This window comes from Vespa mandarinia, chromosome 13 (genome assembly GCF_050613455.1).
Source record: "Vespa mandarinia isolate Hongniang chromosome 13, ASM5061345v1, whole genome shotgun sequence".
NCBI lineage: Eukaryota > Metazoa > Arthropoda > Insecta > Hymenoptera > Vespidae > Vespa > Vespa mandarinia.
The window spans coordinates 3,570,001-3,597,500 of NC_140822.1; the positions used below are offsets into that span (position 1 = coordinate 3,570,001).

The following is a 27,500-nucleotide window of genomic DNA, read 5'->3' on the forward strand; positions in this document are numbered from 1 at the left end:
TTATTATTATTATTATTATTATTATTATTATTATTATTATTATTATTATTATTATTATTATTATTATTATTATTATTATTATTATTATTATTATTATTATTATTATTATTATTATTATTATTATTATTATTATTATTATTATTATTATTATTATTATTATTATTATTATTATTATTATTATTATTATTATTATGTTCGCTGAAAATCACATGAAATATGTGTACTGACAAAAGTTCTCGTTGGACAGTCTAATTTCTAATATGCTGATCGAGCACAATCGATCCACGTGAAATTAGTATTCCATTAAAAACGAACTCTAACTCTCTATTCTCTGGAATGCGAAGAAAAATCTAAGCTCTTATTTTTAACTATTTTATCTTTTCTTCTTCTTCGTCTTCTTCTTTTTCTTCTTCTTCTTCTTCTTCTTCTTCTTCTTTTTCCCTCGAACAGATGACAATATTTGAATAAATTTTCTTCGCTTTGAGAAAAAGAGAGACGTTCTGGTAAAGATCGTCGAAAAAACAAATATACATATACATACATACATACATATACATATATATATATATATATATATATATCATTGTTTCAAAAAAATTAATCAGCAAATATCCCCGATAATTAGCAAGGACGTGAAAAATCTTCGTTTATTCGTAAACCGTGTCCGGAGTATTGTTCTTTCGTCGATGGATCTAATTCTATATTATCCATCATCCATCATCCATCCATCCATCCATCATTCATCCATCCATCCATTCATCCATCCATCCATCCATCCATCCATCCATTTATTTTTTCTTTATCCTCGATAAATATACTCGAGTTGATGTAACGAGTCAATAGTAAGATATTCGTATCGTCGAATTAACTGAACGTGCCCTTTTCATTTATTTTTATATTTTCTTCGTATCATCTTCTTCTTCTACTTATCATCATCGACTTCCGACCCGAGTAACAATCGTGACGATCATCATTGGGATGACCCAGAATCTCGGTGTCGGCGCTCTCCGTTGTGATAATAGAGAGAGAAAAAAAAAAAGAAAAGAAAAAAAATCCATGAGTGATCCTCGGCGCTCAGGTCTCAGAGTCTAGAGACCTGATCAAGTCTAATACACCAAGTCGTTGGACTAAAAGCAGCAACCTTTATATACTTTCACCTATTCCTTTAATTCCACCTCCATCTCCACCTCCGCTTCCGCCTCCACCTCCACCTCCACCTCCACCTTCACCTCCACCTCCATCTCCACCTTCTTCGATTTATTCGATTCCCTTCTGATCGACCGTGTCAGGATATATCTATTTCTATCTCATACTCTTTCCTCTTTCCTCTTTCCTCTCTTGCTTTCCCTCTCTCTTTCTCTGAGTGATGCAGAACATGATGCAAAATGGTCGTCCCGTTATCAATCTAGACATCTTATTTCTTTTTCCTTTTTCATTGTTTTCTTTTTCTTTTTTTTTTAATTTCATTCTTAAACACCAGTGTGATTGAATATATAAGAAACATTGCTATCCTGATGAACAGGTGGTCCATGACAAGGGGCACGTCTCGTTGACGAATTATTATTGTTATTGTTGTTATTGTTAACATAATAGGATGACTTTCTCATGCTCGTTGACGAGGACATCATTGCTACAGTTTCGTAATATCTTAATTTACCGCAGCAACGGCCGCTTTTTAATATCGCGACGAAGCCACGTCTATATTTCTTGTTGAAAAATGCATAAAGGATCGGATTGATACAGGAATTGCTTGCACCGAGCCATTGAGCTATTGGTGTTGCTATAGGTAATATCTCATCTTCTTGACCGGCAACATCACCGCCTAATTTTATTACTGCGAATATTACGTAAAGAGGTAGCCATGATAGGACGAATAGGATAACGACGACCACCAACATCTTCACCACTTTCACCTTTGACTTTTGCTGTATCCGTTCCATTTGGGCGTCCTTCGTGTCGGTTGGTATATGCCTACGCCAAACTTTTATCCAGATCAATATGTAACAAAGTGATATCAGGATCATCGGTAATACATAACATAGAGTCAAATTTCCAATCAAAAAGAAGAGGGAACCATCCTCGGGACGTGGCCATGTCTCCAAACATAACCTCAAATCTGGATCATCTTCGTAAATCGATACTAAGTTGAAATACACCAACCAAGGCGATGTTATCGTCAATGCGATGAACCAGATCACAACGATCATCATCCTGGCCCGTCGTTTTGTTATCTGACATTTTAGTGGCCACCAAATTGCCAGGAACCTAAAAAGAAAAAAAAGAAAAACAAAGAAAATTATTTCATTATAATTTATTCATCGTTGCATTTTCATGAGAAATTTTTTTATTAGGATATCTATTAAATGAGACTAATATCTCGATTATTTTCTAATTCTTTTCTATTCTTAATTAATAATATATCTCTCAATTAATAATAATTCTCTCAATTAATAATATATCTTATCTCTCATTATAAATATATATATATATATCATATATTATGTATAATAAATATTTATAATGGAGTTGATATATATGAAGATTAACTTGGTGACAAATCTCCTAGCAAATTAAAACTTATTTATATGTATTCTGTTCCATTTTCAATTCTATTCGTAGTTACGTTTATGTGTGTGTAAATATATATATATATATATATATATATATATATATATTGGCATATACATATATATAATTTGGTAAATGATTTCATGGCTGAACACTTTGAGATTCCTAGTATCGACTAATAGATATTTGATATATATCTAACTAACGTAAAATTATTATCTGTAAAATTGTTAGAAAATAAAGAAATAATAATTGGATTCGCAAGGTATAATATAATAAAAGTTGTGATAAAAATCACAAAGCTTAGGAATAAACGCCAAAGGCATTCGAAAACCGATAACTTCGATAATCAAGTTAAAGAGAGCTATTCGCTTTAAGGCTCTTTCTCGTTTGAAGATAGTAATACGATCGTTTTAAGGATAGTAATCTAAACCCTTGTCTCGCGTATCTCTCGACAAATTACACTGTATCCAATCTATCCACGTTTGTTTTTTTTTCCCCGATACAACATACTGAAAACAATTTCTGGAATTTCAACTAGTAACCATTAATTTGTGGTGTTAACACGGACTCTTTCTTATTCTTGTTTTTTCTTCTTTTTTTTTTTTCTTTTGCATTTTATTATTTTTTCTTTTTTCTTTTCTTTTTTTTTCTTTTTTCTTTTAATCTTTCTTTCTCCTTTCCCGTTTCCTTTTATGCTCGATCCTCGCACCTGTCGTCAAAACTTTTCACGAATAAAATAAAACTTTTCCTTTTCTTTTCGACCTACATACATACATACATACATACATACATAATACATACATACATATATATGTACGTACGTACATACTTGTACGTTCCTAAAATTTCTATATATATGAATTCTAAATTATTCTCGGCTTGTTTGACATCATTTTTAATATGTCGAATGAAAATGTTTATTTCGAAACTCTTATAAATTCCGTCGATAAATAGATCGCATTGCGATCTATGACGAAATCAGGACGGAAAGAACAAATCAAATATTTTAATTGGATACTCAGACCGATAATATGTAGATCATATTCCGGTTTATGTAATTGTGACGGCGAATTGTTTAACGATCGGAAAATCAACTGGGATATTATAGATTGATAAACGAACGACGAACATACGAATATTACAACTTACATAATTATCCTGATCGATTATACAGGTTGTCGGGAATGAAATCAGGTTCGGTGTTAAAAGGAAATAACTGTCTTAATAAATGAATACGCGTTACACAATAACAAATAGAAATATTTCAATTGGTTGAACACAAATTTTTTTTCAATTATATACTCGTTTACTCCCCCAAAATCAATGATTTAGAAAGTTAATATGATATGTTAAATTGATACGATAAAATGGTATATAAATATGATAAACTCGTTTATGCCACCTCCACAATCCAGTTTCCATATTGAAACATATAAAATATACTTGGTTCGAAATACGCCCTGATGATATTTTTCTCGTTTTCGTATTTTTCTTTTTTCTTTCTTTAATCTACCATCAAGGAATATTCCATTCTCTCTTTCGAAAGATACGCGTTTATACTAGTCACGCTTCGATGGGTTTCTAAGGTTTACGCTTCGTGAAAATAATAATTGAACGCGCATGCGTTCTAGTATCTAACAACTATGAGTATGGTTTTAAAAAATATACCCAATACATATACATATACATATTGTTACGAACGAGCCTAAAGGTATTTAGAATGAACTCGGATAAGCCGTTTAGATAAGCCGTTTCTCAGTTACCGAAAAGATTTTGATATATAAGGAGCATTCGTCTAACTCACGAACCGTTTCGAGATATTAGATATTTTTAGAAAAAGAAATTATTCATTCGTAAATAAGAGAATTGTATACTTTTCAATAAGGAATTTAATATTTTAATAAAGATACGTTTACATTGAAAATATAATAGTGTATATATATATATATATATATATATATATATATAATATTATATTTAAACGATATGAATAATAATAATAATATTTATATTACTATATGTATATATATATATATATATATATATATACATATATGTATAATATTAAATTTAAACGATATTAATAATAATAATAATAATAAAAGTATATATATATATATATTATTATATTTAAACGATATTAATAATAATAATAATATTTATATTACTATATGTATATTTATTTATTTATTTATTTATTTATTTATTTATTTATTTATTTATTTATTTATTTATTTATTTATTTATCCGAAGTATCTTCCGTGAGAACGATCGCCGATCGTTACGTATTACGATTATTCTGACAAGTAGGTAAAAGGTTAAGGTCGCGGAATTCCGTAAAGATTTTTTCTTTTTTTTTTTTCTTTTTTTTTTTTTCTTTTTTAATTGAAATCAATAAAACACTCGTTGAATGACATTAAAATGCAACAAACATTACCGTCAATAGATGTTACTCTTTGTAATGCAAATGTGAGGATGACTCACACATAGAAGATATTTATCGTAGAGTATTCTCACGATGAAAGGAAGAGAAAGAAGGATGATGATGGTCCTCCTCTTTTACATTGAAACGTTCTCTATTCCAAAGAAATAATTCGTTCGCGTTTCTTAATGATTTCCGGATATCCCCAATAGTATTGGCATGAATAAAAGGAGGGAAAAGTATGATAGAAAAAAAAAGAAAAAAAAAAAAAAATAAAAAAGAAAAGAAAAAAAAGGTGAAGAGAAGTGAAAAAGAAAAAAAAGAGAAAAGACTTGCAAGTCTCAAAACATTAGCTCCTAATTTAATCAACCCTACGATAATTCATTTCTTTTATATATATATTTTTTTTTCGACCCGTTGTATTGTATCTTTTTTCTTTCTTTTTTTTTCTTTTTTTTTTTTTCTCGAGATCTTTCTCGATCGTAACAATCGGTTTTTGCGTCCTTCGATTGCGATAAATGAATTGTCGACGTCTACATTAAAAGAAAATTCCTCTCTATAAATCAAGGGTGATCACGATATCGATCTGTACCGATCGTTCGTTTTCTCGATCGAATGTTTTCTCGATTTTTTTTTTCTTTATTTCTATCGGTGGAAGTGACAACGCGGAAGAAAATGATTTGAGGAAGAAAGAAACAAGCAAACAAACAAACAAACAAATAAAGAAAAAAGAGAATAAAGAAAAATACACAAACACACACACACATATACAAATATATATTTTTTCTCTGTAAGAGTTAACAATGGTTATATATTATTCGTTGATAGGCACGATCAAGGTCGCAAATGCATTATAGTGGGGCAAACGATGAGTACAACAAAGCTTTCGACAGAAATATATAAAGAGTTCGGTTTTTCTGCAGTGCTAACAGTAGCATCGATTCCGCGTTCTCTTCGTGTTTGCGAACGGAAAGCCGATAAAACGTTTAACATGTTCAAACTGGCAAGTATTTCAGCCATTTTTCCATGTACGCTTTTATACAATACATAAAATCTAGATTTAAGTTTAGTTATCGATATATTTGTCTCCGTTATCCCGTTATAAAAATTCATCAGAAATTACCACCGATTCCATATTACTTTTTACTTCCCCCTTTCTCCTTCCTTTTTCTCTTTTCTCTTTTTTATTATTATTATTATCATTATTATAATTATTATTATTATTATTATTATTATTATTATTATTATTATTATTATTATTATCATGATCATCTTTATCGATATGGTATCCTTTATCAGAGAGTATAGCTCCTGCCAAATTACTTTCCATTTGTAGAATTCCATTGATAGGAATCAGCAACGATTGAATACACTCTTTCGAGAATACAAAAGGGTCCAATCAAGGTGCATCTTTAATCCTTTCCGCGATGAAAACTCAGCGAAAAGAAAAAAAAAAAAAGGAAAAAAAAAAGAAGAAGAAGAGAGAAGAAAAAAGAAGGAAAGAAAGAAAGAAAGAAAAAATACTTTTAGAGATGCTACACGTTTCATCGTAAACCCCGCGCTGAATGTATTCCCCCGAGAAGAAAATGTACGAATTCGCTCTTTTTATCGTCCCCCCTCATAACCCCCTCTCCCCACCCCCCATCCCTCTTATCGATCGCTATTCACGAATATGGTATCGGATCAACCCCTCGGCGTCAAATTATTTGCAGTTTCGGTAACTTTAAATATCCAATATATTCTTCCTCGAGTAGAGTGAAACTTTCTTAGGAACCTATCTATTAGAGCGTCGAAATATTAAAGACGTTATAAATCTCTCGAGTTTATTTCGAAAAGTAAAGTATTCAATTTTTCTGTCTCTCTTTTTTTTTTTTTTTTTTTTTTTTTTTTTTGACAAAAAAATATATATTTATACTTTATATATAATGAATTTATAAAAAGAATTAATATATATATAATATATTCTTGAAAAATAACTTCACTAGATATCTTTACACACACACACATATATATATATATATGTATATAGTAAATAAGTATATTGGCGAATTGGTGCACATACAGATTGGAAATAGATTTTACTAATGGAAGTTTCGCGTCTCTCGATGAATAAGATCATTCGCCTAAGTCGATTATTTCTAATAGGGATTAAACGTAATGATTGATTTTATATTTTTCAATACTAATCGATCGAATTGTATTTATAGATTTTACTGATGTTGACGATTATGCTGACGAGTGGTGTTTTGAGTGCACCAATGCCTGAACCAGAACCAGGACCAGTTCCACCATTATTGGGATCACATAGCCTGATATATCCACAAAGTTACGTTAAAGTTATACCAGCGATACATCCACCTACTGTACCATTGGCCTATCATCCTGGCTACAAATGGATTCATCCTGGCTCGATTTATCTCTACTAAAAATATTTGAATGAATAAAGGGTTGAACAGACCCCCACCCATTGCCCCCCACCCCTATAGAAGAAATCATCGATCGTCATCGATCTTTCAATATTCCCTTTAAACGATAACTATTATTTTCTCACAAATAAAAAAAAAAATATATATATATAAATATAAATATATATATATATATATATTTATTATAATAATTCGAGAAATTTTTCAACGAATGTTTATTCGTAAATATTACCAAATGTCTTTTCAATTCGATATTTTATATTCAATTCAACGATAGCACTGGTTTATCAGGAAATTTTTTATCGGATCGTATAAACGCACGATTCAAATTCGGTTTGCCAGAAAAAAGAAAAGAAAAGAAAAAAAGTATCTTTTAGTTTTTGCCATTTAAGTTGTTAGCCACATAGATTGAGATAGGTATATAGATATGTAACTGGTACTTCATATAATCTCTAGACTCGAAGTATCCACGTTCGAGTCGATAAGAAGAATCTCATGGATATAAAATGTAAAAGGACGTAGTCCTTGCCAGAGAACCGCAAACGATTTTTCCTATGACTCTGAAGATGTTATAGAAATAAGAGTGGTGGAGGGTTAAAAAAAAAAAAAGAAAAAAGAATATTGAGAGGGATGAGAGTGGGATGAGATAGAGAACCGTCTTCTCGATTCCATCGTGTGCTATTCGTAAAAGAAATTCTCGTAAAACGATAGGGATGGGAGGAGGGGGAGGATAGGTGGTGGTAGTGGTGGTGGTGGTGGTGGTGGTGAAAGAGTAAGAGTAAAAAAAGATAGCGACATACATTCGAATACCACCGAGTATGTATATGTATCCGTGTAAGTACATACATACATCCATAGCCCAAACACCAATAATATGTGAAAAAAGTACATTTGGGCGAATGCTCTTTTATCGTTCTGTAGGTAAGGTCGATGCTAGATCATAAAATTCTTCATCTTAGACGATGACCGAATCATTTTCTTCTAGATTTCTTTTTTTTTTCTTTCTTCTTTCTTCTTTCTTCTATCTTTTTCTTTTTCTTTTACGCATATATATATATAGATCATCTTCTCATTATGTTTATGAGAATTTATTTTAGAAAATCGTACGAAATTTATGACTACCCTAATATAGACCCTAATACTAAGTAAATACTTAGCTTTCAGGCGTATTAAAAGACGATAGCAAAATTGAAGAAAGAGAGAAAGAGAGAGAGAGAGAGAGAGAGAGAGAGAGAGATAGATAGAAATTTATTCGGTCGATCGAATGAACGAAAACAAGGATATATTTTTTCTAAGTTGCAGTTTTATAAGGACTGAAGGAAAATAAGTTGAATCGTCTAAAAAGAAGAATTCAAAGGGTTTTACGAAGGGTTCTTTTTCCAATAGTATGTGTTTTTTTTTTTCTAATATAAGAAGATCTACCTTTAAGACATAATTCGATGTTAGTCTTATCAAGTTCTGATAATGGTAGTGGTAGACCAGGGAGAGTTTAAACAAGATTAATCGGAGTTTAATCTGCTCGTTTATCGACGAAACAACCTGAAACATAGTTATACGTAATGCTTCCAGATAGTAAATCCCTTAGATCGTTCTATGAGAAAGCAAGTGTGAGAAATCGACTAGTATGTCTCGATAATGATCGCTAGACGAGATACGATCGAGGATATGATCGTAGATTGTGTCGTTCGTAGAATCTAATAATAGAGCTTCTGGATCACGATGGATCGAGATGAGAGGGTAAAAAGAGTGACATGACTTTTTTTTTTGTTTTTTTATAATTAAAATTTTATTAAAATTCCATATGAAAGTTGGTAGGGATCAAGATGAGGGGTGTAAGGGTGAGGAAAAGTGGGAGGATGATTAGACAAATATTCGAATTTCAACGATGGCGAATCTCCAAGAATTAAGAAATAATCAAATTTCCAAGTTGGCCGTCTCAATGTTGGTACTCGCCTAATAATTGCCAGATTTGCCGATTCGAAGTCCTCTTCCACGTAATTTCATTCGCCAATTAATCGTTTTTCCATAATTAATTTTCCGGCGTATGAACTGGGGAATGTACTGATTGTGTTTGGTTGCTGTGCGTTGGTGACTTGACGGGGGGTGTGGGTGTGGGGGGGAAGTGGGGTTCAAGGGATGGTGTAAAGTCCGTCCTTTTTTTTTTTTTTTTTTTGTGTGTTTTGTCGTTTCTCCGAGCCTATGGTCTATTCATCGTCACGCGAGAATGCAATCAACGAGGCTTTAGATGATATGAGGGATGTTGTATTGTCTCGGGGGTTGTTCTTATCTCGTCATGACTGTTGGTTGGTTGGTAAGGTTGATTGGTTGATTGGTTGGTTGGTTGGTTGGTTGGTTGGTTGTTTTGGTGGTGGTGGTAGGTTGGAGATTTATCGTCGACGCTATTGTCTAACCATGAAGAGGAGCAGCGAGAAGAGGTGCGGCATAAGCGGCATGGTTAAGGACGGTCCTGGTGACGATGGGGGTCTGGTGGACAGCCGGGGCCACGGGTTGGGCAACGACATGAGCGGCAGCTACGGGAACTGCAGCAGCGACCACTTGGGGAGCGTGGATTGGGCCAGTTCCAGGGCTGATGGCGATGCCAGTAAGACCTCCGGGAGCGGCAACAGCGACGGCCAAAATGGCAGCGAAGACAGCCTAATTTAAATGGTCAACCGCGATATGAGTCAATATTGATCGAAACTTTCTTTTCAAAAAAAAATAATGATTTATGCCGAACATGTGTATATATATATATATATATATATATATATACATATAGTACATATAGTACAGTTAACGAGCTATCATTATTACCGATGCGTGGGTTGTTTTAAAGTGAATTTACGAGTTTGAATTTCGATCGAAAACTGGTTCGAAATCTCGACCTGTCTCAATGTCTTGAACCTTCGATCGATTACACAAGAACTCGTGCTTTTATCGAGATTAGTGTTGGTGTAAAATGGCAAGAGAATTATTAAAAATGCGTAAATATGCATGTGCTCTTGCACGCACTCACGAGTCTATGTGGGTGTTTGCGTATGCGTGCGCTTGTTTTTGTATACGTGTATGTTTATGTGTATATGTGTAGCTTTTGCGTGCACATATAATCTCGAATAGAAGGTAAGGGAAAAAGAAGAAAGAAAAGAAAAAAAAAAGGGGGAAAAAAAGAAAATAGGTGCAATACTAGCTGCATTCCGAGTCGACGCACACGGAGCACGACTCACAGGAGGCCTGCTGCTGCACAGTGTTGGCTAACAATGTGCATGCTCCAGTGATTTCGCTCGCTCCGATTTTTGTGACCCGAGACTCGAAGCCATTCGAGTGAACGTAAGGGCGCGTCTATGAAACTGTATTTATATGTACGTTTAGATATGCGGGAGTAAAAGGTCGTCGCGATCCAAGTCGAAAGAACCCAAGGGAAAGAAAGAAAAAGAGAGAAAGAAAGACAGAGAGAGAGAGAGAGAGAGAGAGAGAGAGAGAGAGAGAGAGAGAGAGACTCTATTTTATATACTTTCAATGTACTGACTGGTTTTTATCCTAACGCTACTGATATGAACATGAAAAATAAGAAAACGATACATTAAAGCACGAAGATATATTAGGATGTTCCTAACGATAGTTCGATAAGTTACGATAGTTGGATAGTTAACGATTGAAGATATCGAATTAATGATAAAGAAGACATTGTTAATTTTATCGTGATAAATAAGTTACGTGATAAGTAAGATATGATCGATTAAATCGATCGAATTTCATAATAAAACTCTGATGTTTTATGCTTATGTTTAAAGCAAAATGAATTGAAATATTAACGTGAAATATAAATGATTAATGTTATTAATGTGTATTTAAGTGTATATAAATAAAAATATATATTATATCGTATTGTTTCTTACCAGCTTGAACATGGTTGGTTGATTGGGTTGGTTGTTTGCTTCGTAGAAGAAACTAAGCTTATGCTCGGATAGTGCTCGGTCTCCCTTTTATACCAATGTCGAATTTTAAAAATGGTAATAAATTTGCTCACGTGGTCCATTGGGACAGCATGATGTTAGAATACGTTCGGTTGAGTCAGCCGATCGCAAAGTGTAATGGGGGGGGGAGAAGTTTATGTCTTGACCAATCGTAGATGATTGTGGTACGATACGTCATTCGCGGATCGCCAATCCTGACGGTTTCAACCCTTCGCGCCAATCGCAAGAATTGGGTTAAGACAGTTTGTATATGTGTAAATGCACACCGACGCGCTTACTTGTTCTATGTTACAATGCAAACATCCATGTAATATTCGTAATTTTCTTCCAAAGCCAGTTCTTGAACGTTTAAACCGAACCTTTTTTTTTTCTTTCTTTCTTTTTTTTTTTTTTTTTTTTTTCTTTTCTACTTCCTTTCCCTCTTTTTTCTTTTTTTTTTCCTCATCTTCTCTGTGTTTTACAATAGATTCGATTGGACGTCTTTTTTTTTTTCTTTTTTTTTTTTCTTTTTTTTTTTTTTTTTTTATTTTTTTTTTTTCTTGAGAAAAAAGAACACACAAAAGAGGGGAGAAAGACAGAGAGAATAAAAAATAAATAAAACGAGCGAAAAGTATTCTTGAAAAAAAATCTTAAAGAAAACAATGGAGGACCATTATAATCATCACAAAATTGTTTTCACTCGTTCGATGTCTGCTTTGGATATCTATTGAAAACTAAATTTTTTCATTCCCTCTCTTTCTCTCTCTCTCTCTCTCTTTCTCTCTCTCTCTATTTGTCTTATTTTTCAAAAATAAAATAAATCAAGTTCTATTCTCGTTTGCGGCCTTCCTCTTATTTCTTACGAAAACGAATTCTTTTACCGCCAACATTACTACTTCTTCCGGAAAAAAAGAGAAAAAATTTTTTTTTCTTTTCTCTCTCTCTCTCTCTCTCTCTCTTTCTTCTCAATAGAAATACGAGACTCACTTTTCGTCTTTCGACATATACCGATTCTTTTCTTCCTCCGACCGAACGATTCCTTTCAAGTTCACCTACGGAAGAAACGATAACACTGAGGGAGAGTAAAGGGGAGGAAGTTGGCAAGAGGGATGGAGTGAAAGAGAAGAAAAAGACGTCTTTTCTCTTATAGAAAAAAAAAAGAAAAAAAAAAGAAAAAAAGAAGAAAAAAAAACATTATTGAATTTTCTCGCAGTTATTATCGTGAAGATTGAAAATACAAATCCCATTTTTCTATGCCATAGTTCTAGTAAGTAATTCTCATGTCACCTTTACGTCTATCAATTCGTTTAATAACGACGCTATATATTGCATTAATGTTACAGACGAAATTTGAATGAATAATTTAAAAAAAAAAAAAAAAAGTAAAGGGGGTGAGGGAAAAAGGAACAAAAGAAAATAACTAGACGTTAATAACAGATCAATAGTTCCCTAGCGTTGCTTATAATTTTTCTGTCAAATTTATGATAATGTAAGTTCGATTACATATATGTATATATATATATATATATATATATATATATATATATGTAATCGAACTATATATATATATATATATATATATATATATATATATATATATGTATTCGTTAATTAACTCATTCTATGGTACTATTAATTAACTCGTTCCAGATAAGTTCGAGAACTATGATATAATGTAAACAAGAAAAAGTATGGTAAAGTGAATTATTTAAAATATCCTTACAGATTTTTTCATTGTTACGCGTTAGTTAGCGTAATAATGACCGCGCTATGCGAATTAAAGCACTTTGTGTGTTCTCCGTGTTGCATAAGAATTAGGAAGTGTCATACGATATCTACGTTAGATGATTATATTAGAAATACGAGGTGATACGTTTCCTATGGTTAACAAGCGTTAACCATAAAAGATATCGTATGTCAATCTACAAGAAATTCTTTTGAAAATCTCTTAGCGATAATTTCGTTCTATTAACTTCTATTTATAACGTTATGGAAACTTTTTTTATTTCTTCTTTATTTTTTTCATTTATTTTTTTTTTGTTTTTTTTTTTTTTTTTTTTTTTTTGTTTTTTTTTCATAAACCAAAAATATCTAATAACTACGTCGATACATAAATATAAACGAATATTAAGGATAATAATGTTTTCATTTGTTTTTATTTATTTTTTTATTTTTTTTTTTTTTTCTTTCAGAATGATCCAAAAGAAATAAATTCGTTCGAAGTTAATGGAATTACATCGACGATACGACGGTGTGATATTTTTCAAATGCTATGATATTTGGTGAAAACGGAATCTCTAAAGGGGAAAACAAAAATAAAAAATAAAACGAGGATTCCTCTTTGGGGACGAGGGATGGGGGATGAGGGATGGGGGATGGGAGATGGGAGATTCAATTTTCTTTACGAACTATTTCGAGATAGTGCCGGACGAAGTAGCGTCATCCTTCTCGAAACATTTCGAAGAAGAAGGATCGTTGTTCGGCGTGACCAAATAGATACCGAGATACGTGCTTTTATCAATATCATCGAATCGCATCGTCGAAAGCAAACGATAAAGTTAAAGAGAGTTTGGTCATTTGTACCATCGTAGATAAAGAGAATGAATGAAAATGGTAAAGAGTATGAAACAATCGATATGATCGATCGATCAATATGACAATTCCGAGTTAACGTTGTTGATCCTTTATCGTCGAACAATTTCACGAATATCGTAGATAACTGTTTTTCCTTTTTTTTTTTTTTTCTTTCTTTCTTTCTTTTTCTGTTATCTTCGAATACTGATTTCTACTAACCTTTTGTATTTGCTCTGAAATAAAATCGATTTCGAAATGCTTATACAGGATTATTTAACAAAATATTTATTTAAAGAAAAAAAAAAAAGAAAAAAAAATGAGAAAAAAACAAAAAGAAAAATCAATGTTATCCTTTTCAATCTACATGGATTATATTACGAATGAATCGAATTAAATATCTTCTCGTTGCTCTAAATAAAATTTATATATATATATATAAATAATATATAAATAATATATATAATAATATATATAATCATAAATATATATATATAATAAATATATATAATATATATACTTGTACTTAATCTTTTGGATATCAAAATTCACGTTAAATAATTCGCAAATTAATATATAAATTTCAGAAGGTAAACATTTCTCTCGCAATAGTACATTCTATTATTCTTCTCTTTTTTATTTTTCTTTCTTTTCAATTTTTCTTTTCAAATTTACTAGCGGACGTTGCTCATTGATAATGCTAATTAATCTTCGGACATTAAATTTACGTACTGTTAAATAATTCTCACGAGTTATATATACATTTGAAAGAGAGAAAAAGATAGATAGATAGATAGATAGAGAAAGAGTGAGAGAGAGAGAGAGAGAGAGAGAGAAAGTTCAATTTTTCTTAAAAGAATGACTATAACATTTTTATACTTAATATTTAAAACAATGCTCATTCTAATTGATCGATATTAGTATCAATCGAAATATTGAGATATATTTTTATAATAACGCGATTCCTTCGTAATAACATGAAAATCCCAATTGAAATATTTGTGATATTAATTCGAGCGTGTAAAAAAAAAAAAAAGAAAAAAAAAAGAATAAAAGAAATAAATAGAATAAAGATTAATAAATAATCGATCTATGTATATCGAGTATGCCAATATATACGTATAATCATTACGCGATCGCATTATCGAGCGAATGACAAGATAAACGTAACGTGGGGGTAGACGTTACGAACGTGTTGCAAACAGGCCTTTTATTTTCTCTCTCTTTCTCTCTCTATCTCTCTCTTTCTCTCTCTCTCTCTCTTTCTCACTCACTCATTCACTCTACTTATCTTCCTTTTTTTTTGTTTGTTTTTTTTCTTTTTTCTTCTTTTTCTTTTCTCTTCATTTTCATTTTTTTTTCCTTTTTTTTTATTCTTTTCTTTTTTATTTCTTTTTATTTTTTCTTCTTTCGCAAGATTAAACGGCACATTAAGATATAATGTCACATTAACATAGACGTAAACTTAACATAGATAAATATCGTGATCTGTTTGAATTGGAACAGAATTAAATTGTCATACATATAAATAAGTATTTTTTTAATCGATTCGTTTTTATATATTCGTAGAGTTTCGATACAATCAATAATGATATTAACACAATGATGATTAATATTTTTACAATATTTTCACTCGATTGTTAAGATATACGATGAAATTAAAGGATAATTTTGACAATCATATTTTGAAATACGATCGAACGATTCGATTTCAAATCGAATTATAAATATTAGAAATATTTAAATAAGTATCATCCTGTGAATATTTATCGAATGATTTACGAATTTTCACGGTGATTCGCGTCGACGTATAGATCATCCCTATACGCAATGATCAATGAATATTAAATATATTATTTTTTAGGGGAATAAAAAATCCTATTAAATATCGTATCGACGAATTAAGATCAAATTTTATATAACGATATTAATGTAGGATATATAAATGTCGCACGTTCGTTCGACTTTAAAAATTTTACTATATTTCTAAGTTTTCTAATTCCTAAAGGATTTCTTAATACGACAGATACGTAAGAGTCAACGTAAGATAGTCCGTGAATAATTGAGAAATGATTTCTCATTGATCCTATTTCGAACGTCGATCGAGATCATCGATGGAGATATATTAACATATTATACAATCGGTATTACGGTCAATCGATTTATTATTATATGTATTTACATACATATTGTACATACCTGTCGAGTGAAACTGCTACGAGACTGTAAACCGAAGCTGCAACCGATACACCCTGTATATAAGCAACCGCTTTACACATGAACCATCCCAGGATCCAAGCTGAAACAAAAGTCATAGAAATTTAATTTAACTGATAAAAAATGGGGATGATATAGGGGATGGGGATTAAGGGTACAAGAGAACAACAAAGCAAAAAAATCAATTAATATCAACTCAAAAAAATCAATTTATATCAACTGTACGTCGTTAAAGCTCTAATAAAGGTACATATACTTTCAAGTGTTTCTATAGTTGTTTTATCGAAAATAAAATTTAGCAATTAGAATTAAATAAATAAAACAAATTGATCGATTGGCTTTTTTTTTTTTTTTTCTTTTTTTTTTCTTTAAATTCAATCGAAATGTATACAAAGTCAAACGATTGATGATAAATGTCATCTTTTGATTTATATACATTTTCTTATCTCTAAGATTAATTACTTAGATTCATTGTTTTTGTTTTTTACTATTTCTTCGTTTTTCTGTTTCTTTTTTTTTTTTTTCTTTTTTTTTTCTCTATACGATCTATAAGACGAGGATAAATTAGCGTACGGTTATGTAATCGAAGCCTTTAATTTGACTTTTTTATTCGTTTTTTTTTTTCATTTTTTTTCCTTTTTATTTTTCTTTTCTTTTTTTTTCTTTTTTTTTTCTTCTTTTGCCCCTATTAACCAAGAAAAGTATTAACTAAGAAACTTATACGAGCAGTTAACGGCACGATCTTTGACCTCACGCTCCCCCCTCCCCTATCCTCCCCTTTCTCTTCACCTGCTCCCCTCCTCCCTGGACCCCCCCGCCTCCCTCTGTTAGATAGACAGAGACAAGAGTTGTTGATCGAAAACGTGCGGTCGATCGGGTGCGGCCTTCGAAAGTATTGTACGAAGTGAAGGGTACGTTACGACCATCAAGGTAGAAAGGTAAACTACATAGTGTTATAAAAGACATAATATAATTATTATTTTCTGACGTATACGTAATTTATCATTATTAATAATAAAATGTAAAAGGAATGAAATGCGAAATGATCGGCCAAAAACCAATATCGAAGAAGTTAAATAGAAAGACGAATAGAAGGCGAAGAAGAATTAATTCGATTTAATCGAAGGCGAAGAAGAATTAATCGAATCGATTGAATTAATTAATAATCGTTTTATAAATTTATTTTATATATTTATAAATTTAATTAATCGAATCGATTGAATTAATTAATAATCGTTTTATAAATCGTATATATTCAATCCTTCGAACTAATCTCATCACTTCCTACACTTCATACCTAAATGTCCCGGTTTTTCTTTTTCTTTCCTAATCTTTACTCCCTTCCTCGTTCCTCCTCCTCCTTCTCCTCTTCCATCCTTCTTCCTCCATCTCAAAAATGAAAATTTAAAAGAGATCTAAAATCAGTCTATAAATTACACGTTGACGATATTATCAACGTAATTATAATCGAGTTCGCGTATACGTATAGGTATACCGCCTGTATCTATGTAATTTACGGGAGAATTGCGCCGTGAAACGGGCCGTGCGGGCCGTGCCGGCCGTGCCGGCCGTGCCGACCGCATTTGCCTGCTGCGTTTGCCTTCACCTGCATTAATTCTGGGCCGCGAAGCGTAAAGCGGCCCCGGTTTATAGAGCTTGGTGCCGCACGAGTGTTAGGTATTTCTGGTTCATGCATGCACTGTTAATTTTCATCTTGATCGATGGATCAAACGTGTTCCATTGGTTCGTGATAAAGCCAATAGATACAACTTATATGGATGAATGATGGTTCGATGGAAAGGGGAGGCGGAAGTTGATTATGAAAATTAAACGAAAACGGAGAAACGGGTGGGGGGGAGGGGATTAACGACGAACGAGGGATAAAATCTTACGTATTATTTCATATTTGATTTCATCTAATTTTAATTCCATTTTCTTTTATTTCATTAGTTTTTATTATAGTTATTTTTTCCTTTTTTCTTTTTTCATGTCATATGTATATATATATCCCAATTTTAGGCCGTTTTATACGATTGTTATCAAGATCGAAAGATCGAAAGATCGAAGAAAAAGATATATCTTCGGATCAGAAGTTCGAAATCATAGATTTCGATCGTTGATATATCCTTCTCTTTTTTCTGTTTTACTTTTTTCTTCCTTTTTTTTTTTTTTTTTTTAGTAGACGCTCGATATCAATACCGAACGATCAAGAAAAATCTCCTATGGGATATTATGTTTTGTCAAAGATGAGAATTTTATAAGAAAAGAAAAAAAAAAAGACAGGGGAAAAAAAAATGCTCGTCTGAAAAGTAAAAACGAATTCGCATCCCTTTCTTTTTATTATTATTATTATTATTATTATTATTATTATTATTATTATTATTATTATTATTATTATTATTATTATTATTATTATTCTTTTCTTTTCTTTTTTTTATTTTTCTTTTTTCTTTTTTATATTAATTATTTTCTTCTTTTTTTTTTTTCGTTAAACGATACGGTTTCTTTTTTTTTTTTTTTTTCCTTCTTTTCACGAATTTGCATGTGTACATACATACGTGGATCGTCGAAATGGAAAATTCAATTTCTAGGTAGATAAAAAGATTCGGTAGGATCCACTTTAAAAAGTTGGAACACATGTTGTACGTATTAATGACGTCACGTACGATACAGGACGGTTCTTCCGTCTAGAAGAAGACTACAATGGTTTACGTTAGACGTAAAGCTTTGAGATTCTATCGAGAAAAATCCTCTTTTCTTATTTTTCTGTATCTCTCTCTCTCACACACACACACACACTCTCTCTGTCTCTGTCTCTTTCATACTACCATCAAACGTTCCCTTAACTTTTCTCGCCCCTTTTTCCTATCCAACACTCTATACGTGACTAACCTACAAGATAGAAAAGGACTCTTGAAGGAAGTATCCTTTTTTTCCTTATTCGACGAAAACATCCTCATTTATCCTCTCTTATCTTATCAAATATCATGGATTTATCTCGTGGATATATTAACTTTTTAAAATTATATTCATTTCAATTTCAATTTTGATTTCTATTTCGATTTTAAATTCTTATTTTGATTTAGATTACAATTTTAAATTTCTATTTTAATTTCGATTTAATTTTATGATCCTTCTTTCTTTTTTTCTTTATTTTTTCAATAGAAACAAATTTACAATGAGTCGTACCAATTAATAGAAGCATGATGATAATGATGATGATGTTGACGAAACATTTATTAATGTCCAAGGATGAATAAGAGGAAATTGAATAAACAGAATGGATTTTTACGGGCGTATAATTTACTTTTCGTTTTTTTTTTTTTTTCTTTTCTTTTTTCCTTATTTTTGTTCTTTTTTTCGTTATACTTTCGATCGGATTCGACGAAACATTTATATGAGTGAAAAAGGCGGGTGAACAATGTAAAAAAAAAAAAATAAATAAAAATAGATAGGTAGATAAATAGAGAGAGAGAGAGAGAAAAAAAAATTAAAAAATTCTTGTTTTTCTTTTGTTATTTTTTTTCTTTTTTTTTTTTAATCAGAACGAAACTTCGAATATTTCATTACGAAATTCGTATCATTGATAACGTTCATTGAGTACTGATAAGTTTGGAAAATTATTATTTAATATATTTCCCGATTAACACGATTCATAACGTACACTCTCATTTCCTAACGCTCTCGATATAAATGGTATTTTAATTCATACGAAATTGTTGTCCGTTATATGTGCCAATATAATTAAGAGACATTAATATCAAGAAATTATCTCACACGACATTTTTGAAAGTTACGAAAGTGGAATCATTAAGTTTTATTTCATAACCCATTAATTATTCACGTTTAACGATTACTAATATTCTCGATCGATCTAAAAAAAAAAAAAAAAAAAGAAAAAAAAGAAAAAAAAAAAAGAAACACCATACTTTTTCTTTTTTCTCTTAATAATCGAAACACGAAACATCCCGCCTTTTTATATCGATCATTTATCCTTCTTTAACTTATATTATGATCCATTCTAATCCTTTTTAATCCTCGAAGCACAGAAATACGTAGCACAATTATATTATCTATGTAATCAAATATATGTATCTGTAAACCCTATGTCATAGGGTTTTTTTTTCTTTTTTTTTTTTTTTTTTACGACGAACGATTTGTACAAAGACAATTTACACCTTATAATTTTCTTCGTTCTTTCTCGAAAAGGAAAAGGAGACAAAAAAAAAAATATATATATATATATATTTCCTTTTTTTTTTTTTCTTTTTATAGAAGAAATATCGACACAATCAAAAGTTGAAATATTTTAACAACCGTGGAATATAACAACCGTGAATTTCGAATTTAATCTCGATATCTACAAACTTGGTATATGCGATAGAAAAGGATAGATAATGTGACAGAGAATAAAAAAGAGAGAGAAAGAGAGAGAGAGAAAGAGAGAGGGAGAGAGAGAAAGAGGGAGAGAGAGAGAAAGAGAGACGTGTGTTATTCAACCTACGAACTGACCGTTCGTTCGGTACTGGCGAGCGAGTTCCAACCGAGTCACGTTTTATATCTAAATGCAAAACATTTTTCCAATTGCCACCAACCCACACGCTTTTACATATATAGTTAAATTACGAGAGTAGTTTTATATACGCGCGTACACGTTTTCTCTTTATCTATATACTTTCACTGTTTTCTACGGTCGATTGGACAAGGTCCCAACGGCGACGTGTTCGCACACTTAAAACGTAAACACGTTTATTTCATACGACTATTTCTAATACAATACAATTGACCGTACGTTCGCGAATCGAATTTTTCAAAAGAAACTTGTTTCAACCAATCGCACATTTTTATTTCCTCTATTTTTTTCTCTCTTTTCTCTCTCTCTCCCTCTCTCTCTTTCTCTTTCTCTTTCTCTTTCTCTTTCTCTTTCTCTTTCTTAATCATTGTCCGTCTTTCTATCTGTCAGCAAAAAAAAAAAGAAAAATTCAATAAAACGTATGATTGACTCTACGATTAGCGATTAATTCTACTGTTATTAAGTATATATACATATGTGTGTGTGTGTGTGTTTGTGTGTGTATGTGTATATACATATAAGTATATAAATAAAATTACGTAGCTAAAGATTCGATAATTGCCAATGGGAATTTAATATTATATTCTACATGAAATTATTGTCTAATATTAAAAAAGGATTTTTCTAAGCTTAATTAAAATTTACACTTAAAAAGCCGCTCTAATGATAGATTATTTAATCGAAATAATACAAATTATTTTATTATATTCAACGGGAAATATGTAATAAAATAATATCCATATATTATTTTAATTTACGGGATTCTTTGTTTTTCTTTTTTACTTCTTTTTTTTTTTTTTTTTTGTTTTTTTTGTTTTCTTCATCGATACCTCCTCGTTCGTTATTATATACGAAGAAATAATCGTGAAGCCCGTGATGTTGCCAGAGTGAACCAAATATAATAGAACGCCTTATCGTTTCCGACGTTATACGACAATCCCTTGAAGTACCGTCCCTTCGATGACACATACCTATATGTCCTACGAAAGAAATGAAATGATAATAATGATTTAATTCATGAAAGAAGATAGTCTCTCGATCGAATTTTTCTTATCGCATTTCGAAAAAGAGACGGACAAACAGACAGATTAATTTTCTAATATTAAATAACGTCTATAATATCGATCAAAAGTATTATTTTTTTAATCGATAAAAAATCAATGCTTCTCGTGAAGTCTATTGTATAATTTATATGAACAACGACAACAACAACAACAACAACAACAACAACAACAATAATAATAATAACAATAAAAACAACAATGATAATAACGACGACGACGATGACGATGACGAAGACGATAAAAAAAAAAAAAAGGGGGGGTAGGAAAAGTAAAATCGATGATGAGAACAAAATTTCTTTCTCGAAAGATCGTAAAAAAGGAAAAAAAAAAAAGAAAAAGAAAAGAAGATCAATATTTAAAGCTCGTCGGAGGAAATATTAATAATGAGAAGAAAGAAAAAAAAAAAACAAATAAAGAAAAAAAAAAAAGAAAAAAGAACAAAGTCGAAAAACAAGAAAAAAGAGAAAAAGAAATCTCATCAATACTGCATTACGTCGAGAAGTTAATGAGCTTTTCCTTTTTTCTTTTTTTCTTTCTTTTTGTGTTTTCTTTTTTTTTTTCTTTTCGGTTCCTCTTTTTTTTCTTTTTCTTTTTCTTTTTCTTTTTTGTCGTCGTATTTGTTTTTCCCTTTTGCACGAACGTCGAAACGTTAAGCCGCAATTTTGGAGCGGTATCAAGATCAGAGGAAAAAAGAGGAAAGGGTCGGAAAAAGATAAAAAAAAAAAAAAAGAAGAAAGGAAGGGGGAAAGAAAGAAAGAAAGAAAGAAAGAAAGATAGATAGAAAGGAAGGGAAAAAGAAAAAGAGGGGAGAAAGGGGGAGGGGTAGGAGGGACGAAAAAAAAAAAAAAGAAAATTATTCATCTGGCACGGCGGCCAAGTAAGCGAAAAGCTGCGAACTGTGTACAGGTCGGCGAAGTGAAAATTGAAACGTTTGGATGGACGCGCGTCCCAGTCCATAGAAGCTCTCTCTCTCTCTCTCTCTTTCTATCTCTTTCTCTCTCTCTCTCTCTGTTTATCTATCTATCTATCTATCTATCTATCTATGTATCTATCTCTTTCGCTTTTACCCTTTCCACTGGGTTTCCACTCTTTCGAGGCTCGACGATGGAAGTCGATTCGAGGCACACCAAGAGAGACCGACCTCGAAGGATTTCAATCGCAGAACCGTGACCTCATAACCCTACCTTTTATTACTCCACCTTCTCATCCACTCCGATCACGCGTGAACGTTGCAGTCCGCCGTTTTGTTTTCTTCTTCCTTTTTTTCCCTGCGTTTTTTCCCCTCTTTTTTTCTACGTTTTCTCTCTCTCTCTCGCTCTCTCTCGCTCTCTTTCGCTCTCTCTCTAGCTCTTTCTGTTTGTCTGTCTTTTTTCTCCTTTTTCCTCCTTTTTTTTTCCTTTTTTCTTTTTTCTTCGTTCTTTTTTCTATTTTTTTTTTTTTTGACTTCTTCTTCTTTTTTCCTACGACTATTATTTTACTTCGAAAATTATTCTAATCTACCTGCTCTTCGTTCTTTCCTCGGAACATGGAGATAATATTTTTTTTTTCTTTTTTTTTCTGTTTTGTCCTCTTTTTTCTTTTTTTCTTTTTTTTTTCTCTTTTTTTTTTTTTTTTTTTCTTTTTTTAGATAATAAAAACAGAGAAAAAGAAGAAAAGATTATTATTAAAAAGAAGAAAAGATTATTATTTTTCCTCCTTTTTTTTTCCTTTTTTCTTTTTTCTTCGTTCTTTTTTCTATTTTTTTTTCTTTTTTTTTTTTGACTTCTTCTTCTTTTTTCCTACGACTATTATTTTACTTCGAAAATTATTCTAATCTATCTGCTCTTCGTTCTTTCCTCGGAACATGGAGATAATATTTTTTTTTTCTTTTTTAGATAATAAGAACAAAGAAAAAGAAGAAAAGATTATTAATTATACCAATGAATTATTGAAGAGACATTTAAGAAATTAAAAAAGATTTTATGCAAAGTTTTAATTAAGGATATTAATTTAGGAATATATTTTAAAATTAATAAAAAAAATTCCTAATCGATCGTAATATTTATATATATATATATATATATATATATATATATATATATATATATATACAGATATACAGAAAATATATAATATTTCTATAATATTTCTAGGAAATGTAATTTTTATTATGTAATATAATGATTTTGGTTTTTTTATTTTTATTTCTTTCTTTTTTTTTTTTTTTTTTTTATTTTTATTTTTAATGCCACGAAACACATCAATTATTATTTTCGAGGAAATTATCAATCTTCTTCCTATTATTCTTAAAGTGATTAACGTTAAGCGAGTGACCTTATCATTTTTTATAAATAATTTTAAAAAAAGTTCCTCTATTGGATCAAATTCTTGATTTTTAAATATTCCTATAAGGGGAAAAAATTCGAGGAATTTAAAATAATTGAAAATCTGCCAATTTGATTATCCGATATGCCAATCAACACGTTCGCCGAAACAAATCGGATGTATTGTAGAATTTTTGACATAACACCGAACGAAAGATTTTATCGATGCTTCGTAGGACGGTGATATGCATTTTGAAAAATGTCATAAGATAAAAGCTTTTTTTCTTCCAACTTGAAAACTTCGAAATATTATTTTATCGAAAGAAGTATTGATTGAAAATTCTAAAAAAAAAAAAGAAAAAGAAAAGAAAAGAAAAACAAAACAAGAAAAAAAAAATAGAAGAATTAAAAAACAATACCATCGCAAAGAGTATTAAAAGACCTTCAAAATGATATGTCACTTGGTCGCTTGATCCCTGGTTGTTATCTGACATTTCATTTTTATGAAGGGTTAGATCAAACTTGATGAATTTTGTGATAAGAACATATTTGATAAAGATGTAAAATTTATGATAAAAACCTGCCACTCTAAAACAAAATTGATTTGTTCCGACGTTTTTCGATAACAACATTAAATCGACATCTTTCGTTCTAACATTCAACATACAGGGTGTCCCACGTTTTAATGTTCAAACATTGTCAGTAAAAACTTTATAAATAAACATAAATCGCATAGAGCTTTATTGAAAAGTTATAACATTAATATGAAATACAAGTAATAATAATAGTAATCAATTTGTCGTTACTATCAGCATTGGCTCGAATAGTATCAATGTATTTATCACTTGACATGATCACTTCAAAAATTAATTAATACTCCATTTTAATACTAGCTACAGCTCGTACATTCCCATTACAGACACCATAAATGAAATGCATATCTCCATATTTTCGATTCGTAAATATTAGTGACATTTTGAATTCCAATAACTTATTAATAGCTATTACTTTCAATCTTAGATGACCATAAAAAGGCAGAAAAATAAACACAACTTACATAACCATACTGTATGTAAATATTGTTGATCTATTCGAACCAATGCTCATAGTAACAACAAGTCAGTTCCTATTTCATATTTTTATTATTTAAGTTTTTAATAATGATCTTTACGTGACTTATGTATACATAATATTTTTTTTTTCTTATTTACTGCCGTAAAATATATTGACAAAGTTTGAATATTAAAACCTGAGATACCTTGTATATGTACTATATATATATATATATATATATATATATATATATATATATATATGTATATATAGATTACGAATAATAATTTTTAAATAAATATAATAATTGTAGTTCGTTCGTCGGTTTCGAAACTTTGACGTTCTTCATATTAAAAATAAATTCTGATAAAAGTTTCAGACAAATATCGACAATGTTATTGCAATCTTGATATAATGATTGCATTTTTATCCCATCGGCTAAATCTAATAATGCGAAACCCTTTTAGTGTTCCGTGAAAAATTGTGATAATCAATATTGTTTGACTATCATCACAATGTTTTTGTTTTTTTTTCTCTTTTTTTTTTTTTTGATATAATTAAAATTTGCGAACAATTTTGTTTTTTACTTTTTTTTAATTTTTTTAATTTTTTTTTTTTTGCTTATATCGTTTCTTCTTTCTTCTTTTTTAAATCTTACGTTTAGTCGCACAATTTATTTATTATCAAATAATATCTATCTATTCGTTATCAAAAAGAAACGAAAATTAATTTAACAACACGTGACAAAACGTCGTTAAAATTTTGAAACTCATTAAGTGAGTTTTTATAATTGGATTAGAAAAAAGTTTAGGAAAAAATTGTGCTAAAACGTAAGAATCGAGGTCGAAAAGAAAATCTATAAAGGAGATGTTGAATGAATTGCTAAATGTTGTAAGACGAAAACCTTTTCATTTGGGATCGTTCGATAAATCGAGATTATAATTAAAGGTGTGTTCACAATTGACTTTAAGAATCTAAGTTTCCATCATAAATCACAAAAATTGATATTACCACGGACGTTTTTAGAATAAAAAGATACGAATTTTGAAAGATCTCTCTCTCTCTCTCTCCCTCTCTTTCTCTCTCTTTCTGTCTCTCTTTTCTTTACCTTTCTTTTTTTGGTTGTTTCTTAACGCGGTTACATTTTTTTTAATCGTTAATGATCGCATTTCACGGAGTCCTTTTTTTAATACTTTTTCTCGTCGAATTAAAAAGAGAGATAGAGAGAAAGAGGAAGAAAAAAGAGAGAGAGAGAGAGAGAGAGAGAGAGAGATGACAAGAACATTAAAATTAAAAAACGATATAATACATTTCGATTGAAAACAATGGAAATAATTTCACATTACTTCACGTTCGGTTACTCTCCATTAATATCACCCATAAATCATATATAAAACATCAGAGAATGATAGAAAAGAAGAAGAATACGAAATAGATAATACAATGGCGCGTTCTCAATTAATATGAACACTTGTTTCGTGCGAGTTGCGATTATTTTCGTTAAAAGTGATGTCTCAATGTCGCTTGAAAAGTAATAACAATAGGAATAAATAACCGGTGTAGAGAGGGAAATTGGGTGGGTGGGTCGGGATGGAGGGGGAGAATCAGGAGAGCGGGTTGGGGAAGGGGAAGAGAAAAAAGTGATGATGGTTTGCTTCTTAAAAGCATCGAAACAGGAAAAGGAAGAAAAAAAAAAAGGATTGTAAGGGAAATGGTAGTTGGAGACGAGGAAGGAAAAGCTTGATGAGGAGGAGGTGGAGGGAGGGCGAAGTGGAATGAGAGGACTGAGAGGAGTTGCACCAGCTGTGCCTCATTAACGTAGACGAGACCGAAAGGGAAAAGGAAGGAAGTGCAAAATCGAAGTGGCGAATGAAGAGAAATGGAAAATACAGAGTGAAAGAGATTAAAAGACAGAGACAGACAGATAAAGAGTGAGAAAGAGAGAGAGACAGAAAGAGAGAGAGAGAGAGAGAGAGAGAATTAAAGAAAAAGACGAAGAGGAAGTAAGAAAGAAAGATAAAAAGAAAAAAGAAAAAAAGTGGAAAAGAAAAAGGAAAAAGAAGGAATGCGGAAACCGAAATTTAAGCTCACACTTTTCACACCATTATATGCACCCGATGAATTCCATTATGACGAGTAGGATGATAAGTAGAGGAGGATAAGGAGGAAAAGGAAGAGAAGGAAGAGGAGGAGGTGGAGATAGAGGTGGAGGTGGAACAGTGTCAGCTTTATCAGCAGTTTCCGTAGCAAGCTACTTTCAAAAAAAGGGTATCGTTCTTTCGATCCTACATCCATCCAATCTCGTTTTCTCCCTCTCTCTCTCTCTCTCTCTCTCTCTCTCTCTCTC

General features: G+C 31.0%; 3 protein-coding genes across 3 annotated transcripts in view; 1 reads left to right on the top strand and 2 right to left on the bottom strand.

Annotated features, from left to right (window-relative positions):
* Window positions 1-173: 173 nt before the first annotated feature.
* Window positions 174-27,500, bottom strand: part of SIFR (SIFamide receptor) — a 54,186-nt gene continuing 26,859 nt past the window's right edge. Inside the window, exons 2-3 of the mRNA XM_035872428.2 lie at window positions 16,143-16,242; window positions 174-2,265 (exon numbers count right to left, since the gene is read on the bottom strand). Coding sequence (XP_035728321.1) covers window positions 1,470-2,265; window positions 16,143-16,242 — 896 coding nt within the window. The 3' untranslated portion in view covers window positions 174-1,469. The remainder of the gene's footprint in view (window positions 2,266-16,142; window positions 16,243-27,500) is intronic.
* Window positions 5,847-7,541, top strand: LOC118444294 (uncharacterized). Its single transcript, XM_035872440.2, has 2 exons — window positions 5,847-5,996; window positions 7,201-7,541. The coding sequence occupies exons 1-2, from the start codon at window positions 5,862-5,864 to the stop codon at window positions 7,417-7,419; spliced, it is 354 nt and encodes a 117-aa protein (XP_035728333.1). The 5' UTR covers window positions 5,847-5,861; the 3' UTR covers window positions 7,420-7,541.
* On the bottom strand, window positions 9,176-11,475 carry LOC118444295 (uncharacterized). The gene is made up of 2 exons (XM_035872441.2): window positions 11,316-11,475; window positions 9,176-10,074 (listed from the first exon to the last, which is right to left on the bottom strand). Exons 1-2 carry the CDS (start codon window positions 11,325-11,327, stop codon window positions 9,826-9,828), a joined length of 261 nt encoding a protein of 86 aa, XP_035728334.1. The 5' UTR covers window positions 11,328-11,475; the 3' UTR covers window positions 9,176-9,825.

Bases quoted from the DNA above. Each gene is read 5' to 3' on its own strand.
- LOC118444294 (XM_035872440.2), top strand. From the start codon at position 5,862: ATGAGTACAACAAAGCTTTCGACAGAAATATATAAAGAGTTCGGTTTT. The intron at 5,997-7,200 runs GCAAGTATTTCA...TTGTATTTATAG, and splicing joins CGTTTAACATGTTCAAACTG to ATTTTACTGATGTTGACGAT.